This window comes from Myotis davidii, unplaced genomic scaffold, assembly GCF_000327345.1.
Source record: "Myotis davidii unplaced genomic scaffold, ASM32734v1 scaffold73, whole genome shotgun sequence".
In the NCBI taxonomy this organism is placed as follows: domain Eukaryota; kingdom Metazoa; phylum Chordata; class Mammalia; order Chiroptera; family Vespertilionidae; genus Myotis; species Myotis davidii.
In genome coordinates, this window is record NW_006286675.1 from 6,823,862 (window position 1) to 6,827,476 (window position 3,615).

At 47.6% G+C, this 3,615-nt stretch overlaps 1 protein-coding gene across 1 annotated transcript in view; it reads right to left on the reverse strand.

Moving 5' to 3' along the window:
• The window catches only part of GRK7 (G protein-coupled receptor kinase 7), a 30,434-nt gene extending 27,062 nt beyond the window's left edge, over positions 1-3,372 (reverse strand). The window contains 3 exon segments of the mRNA XM_006758369.2: positions 3-244; positions 1,560-1,691; positions 2,814-3,372. Coding sequence (XP_006758432.2) covers positions 3-244; positions 1,560-1,691; positions 2,814-2,996 — 557 coding nt within the window. The 5' untranslated portion in view covers positions 2,997-3,372.
• Positions 3,373-3,615: the final 243 nt, after the last annotated feature.

Below are 3,615 nucleotides of genomic sequence, written 5' to 3' on the forward strand. Positions count from 1 at the left end.
GCCGCTGCAGCTCCCGGCTGTCTCCCTCCCACGCCTTCCGGACCTGCAGGTAGGCCGTGTTGGCCATCAGGTTGTCCAGGCCCCCCATGTCCGCCATGGCTGAGCACAGGGAAAGTAAAGGCGGGATGGAGGGCTGCGGGGGACTCGGCCGTCGGGCTGCCCGCTGGCTGGTTTGGGTTCCCAGGTTCAGTAACTCCCGGGGATTTGCAGGGAGGCCTCTGGTCTGCGGGTGGGACTGGCGGGGCTGCAGAGAGAGGTTTCCCAGGTAAGAGGCTTTGCTGGCTATGTATAGTTGGTCAGGGAAGGGCACCTCGCAGGTGCCTCCTGTCCTCGGAGGCCGCGGCAGCCTGAGACACCTGCCAAGGCTCCTGGGGCGTTACCTGGCCTCCCGCTACACACACCTGCTCCCTGAACACACAGCAACCAGGTTCCAAGGGAAGGGGTCAGAGTGAGGTGGTGCCACGTGTGTGTTTTCAGCTGTTTCTAATTTTACACGTTTCCTAGCAGCCTCAAGCTCTGTGAGCCCCGGAATGACAGGTCAGGAAGAGGACCTGGAGAAGCTGGAGAGCTTTTCCTCCTGGCAACCAGCAGCCTGGGCAGAGCAGGCTACAGAAGAGGGTGCTCTGAGCCCAGGGTCCTGAGACCTGTCCCTGGAGGCCCTCGGGGACTCGTGGCCTCACAGTGTGTTGTGCTCTCCCATAGCACCCTCCCACCCCCACCCCCCACCCCTCCGAATGGTCTGCAGAGGTTGTCCAGTTGTGGCTCTCTCAGTTCTGAGGAGTCTGTGGCCTAAGGTACCGGATTAAAAAAGAGGGAGTCACCTTGACCCCAAATATCCCACAAAGTGACACAAGCAGGTAGAGCACACCAGTGCACACATGTGGCCAAGACCGTTCCTGGGGCACAATCTGAGTGCAAGGGAGCCTTGACGTGAGGCCCAGGGTAGGCAGGTTTCAGGGTGGCCCCTCAACATCTCTGCCCACATCCCTCGAGGAGCCAGGAGGCTTCCCTCCACCGAGATCGCTCAGAGCCGCCCCAGACCACGACCTCACAAGAACAGAAATTGGTTTAGACAGAGATCAGCCTGAGAACCTCTGCTCCAAAAATAACACTTGTGTCCTACAGGGAAAGAATACTCAGGCTTTTTCTCCGTAAAGGAAGGCTAAGGCAGCTTGAAAACAAAGTCATTCAGTATTATGCCAAAGTGCTTAAGAGAGGAGAGGGAGAGAGAGAAAAGAGAGAGAAAGAGAGGGAGAGAGAGAGAGAGAGGGAGAGCGAGCCAGTTTTTCTCCAAACAAACAACCTCTAGCGCACGCTCTGTCAAAACATCGCGGTGACGCCCCAGTCTGCGTGGCAGAGCCTGCAGACCGTAGCCCAGCACAGACCCACACTTGGCCACATGCTACCGAGAATTATGTAATGAACTCGTGGGCGCCCTTTGGCTCTGCACCGCTGCGCTGGGAACTGTCATCCCCGAGGCGGAGAGGGGCGCTCTGCGCCGTGACCACCGCTCGGAACTGTGCCAGACGCTCGGAAACCCACCCAAGAGATATTGGTACCTTTTTCGTTCTTGATGTGTCATCCCGGGTCCACATTTCTGAGTGAAAGATCAGTCTGAGAATCTCTCCAGAGAAGGAGATGCCTTTTCTCGGGGTCCTTAGGGACACAGTGACAGCCCGACAGGGCAGAACCTTGAGAAAAAGGTGGAATTGTCACTGAAAAAAAGTCTGCTTTTCACTGATGAACATATAAGCTACCAACTGCTTGATTCCCCTCATACAAATACTTTCTTTATCCCAGTTTTGTTCAATAGGGACATGCCGAACCACAGATGGAATTCAAGATGTCCTAGTAGCCACATGAGAAAGGTTAAAAGAAACAAGTGAAATGAACTTTAATAATGCATTTTATATAGCACGAGATATTATCATTTCAACATGTAATTGATGTAGAAGCTGCTAATGGGATATTGCACAGCCTTTTCTGTGTTCTGAGTGTTTAGAATCTGCTTTGTATTTTACTCGTACCACACATCTCAATTCGAGCCAACCCCTTTCAGATGCTCAGTAGCCACATGTGGGCAGCGGCTGCCTTATTAAACAGCTCAGACTTAACCCCTCTTTTGGTAGCTTTATCATTCATAAATAAAAGGAAGTTTGTCGTATTTTTGTTTGTATTCTAATTAGTGATAGCAAAGACTATCTGGGTAAAAAAAAACACCACACTCTGTCGGTAACTGAAAATGACCTGACTAATGAGAACAAAATTTAGATAATAATTTGAACACAAAATTTCGATGTTATAAAATGACTATTTGTTGCCTCCTGGGAATTGTAGAGTATCATTATTTTAAAGTCTTAGCCACCTGAAAAAAAGAGGTCTATTTAAAACAGAACATTTTATGTGGTTGCTAGCAATTAGGGTTGAGGTCCCAACTTAATGAAATAGCCATTGTCGATCCAATTAAAGAACAGCATTGAGTTCTTAGCTTAGAAGCAGAGCCAAGTGCTGAGCACAGTCAGGATACCCTGCACCAATGGGGACAAGTGCCAGGAATCTTGGATTGGAGGTGTGACCATATGGTTATGAGAACTAACTTCAGCACTGCTTGGGAAAGCTGAGTCCTGTTGCTAGCAAGTCCTAGCTGTGCGATCTTCAGCATGTTACTAAACTTCTCTGAGCCTCGGTCTCATTAACTGAAAACAGAAAATAATGGAATAAGTTCTTGAGGGAAGTCAATGCCAAATAGTGCCTCTCACAACGAAGTGATATGTAAGTATCAGCTTTTAGATGATTACTACAATCATCATCACCTGATTCAAAAGTTTTTCTGATGCAGATTGGAGTCCTGAGCGACCTAAGCGATATGGAAGAAGTTGGGTTCCTCTGTCCAATGTCCACCCTGCAGAGAGCAGCCAACTCAGAATTTCGCATGAGCTTGGAAAGCTGTGGGGCCTGGTGGAACTGGAAGACAGGCAGATTAGATTAATCAACATGCAAGATTTCTAACAACGAACTATTGCAACTAAATGATTTACTATACACCCCCCCCACACACATACACACACACACAGAATGAAAAGAGGAGATATTTCATTTTTGAAAGGAGAAAATAAACTTTTATGATAGGAGAAAACAACACAAATATTTTAGTATCTTTTATGACTAATTTTGTAAGCTAAAGAAAAAAAAATGCTTTTTGCCCAGATCTTCCATGGGATTTTGCATCATGAGGTGTAAAGCATTGTCTGTGATGTATATGTCCTCAAAGTTTACAATGCCCTGATGTCATTCAACATTTGAAACAAAAAGAACATAAAAAGTTTGTTAACGATTAGAAATAGGGTATGCTTAATTTGCTTCCCTTTCTGAGAATTTTAAATTTTGAAAATACACCCTAGAAGAAGGAAAAGAATAAAGCAAGGTTTCTAGTAAGAGCATGACCTTCTTTTACAATGCACACTGCACGGTCCAACAGCACATCTATTTGAGGATCAAGAATTATAAAATAGCCCTAACCGGTTTGGCTCAGTGGATAGAGCATCAGCCTGCAGACTGAAGGGTCCCGGGTTCGATTCTGGTCAGGGACACGTACCTCGGTTGCAGGCTTGATCC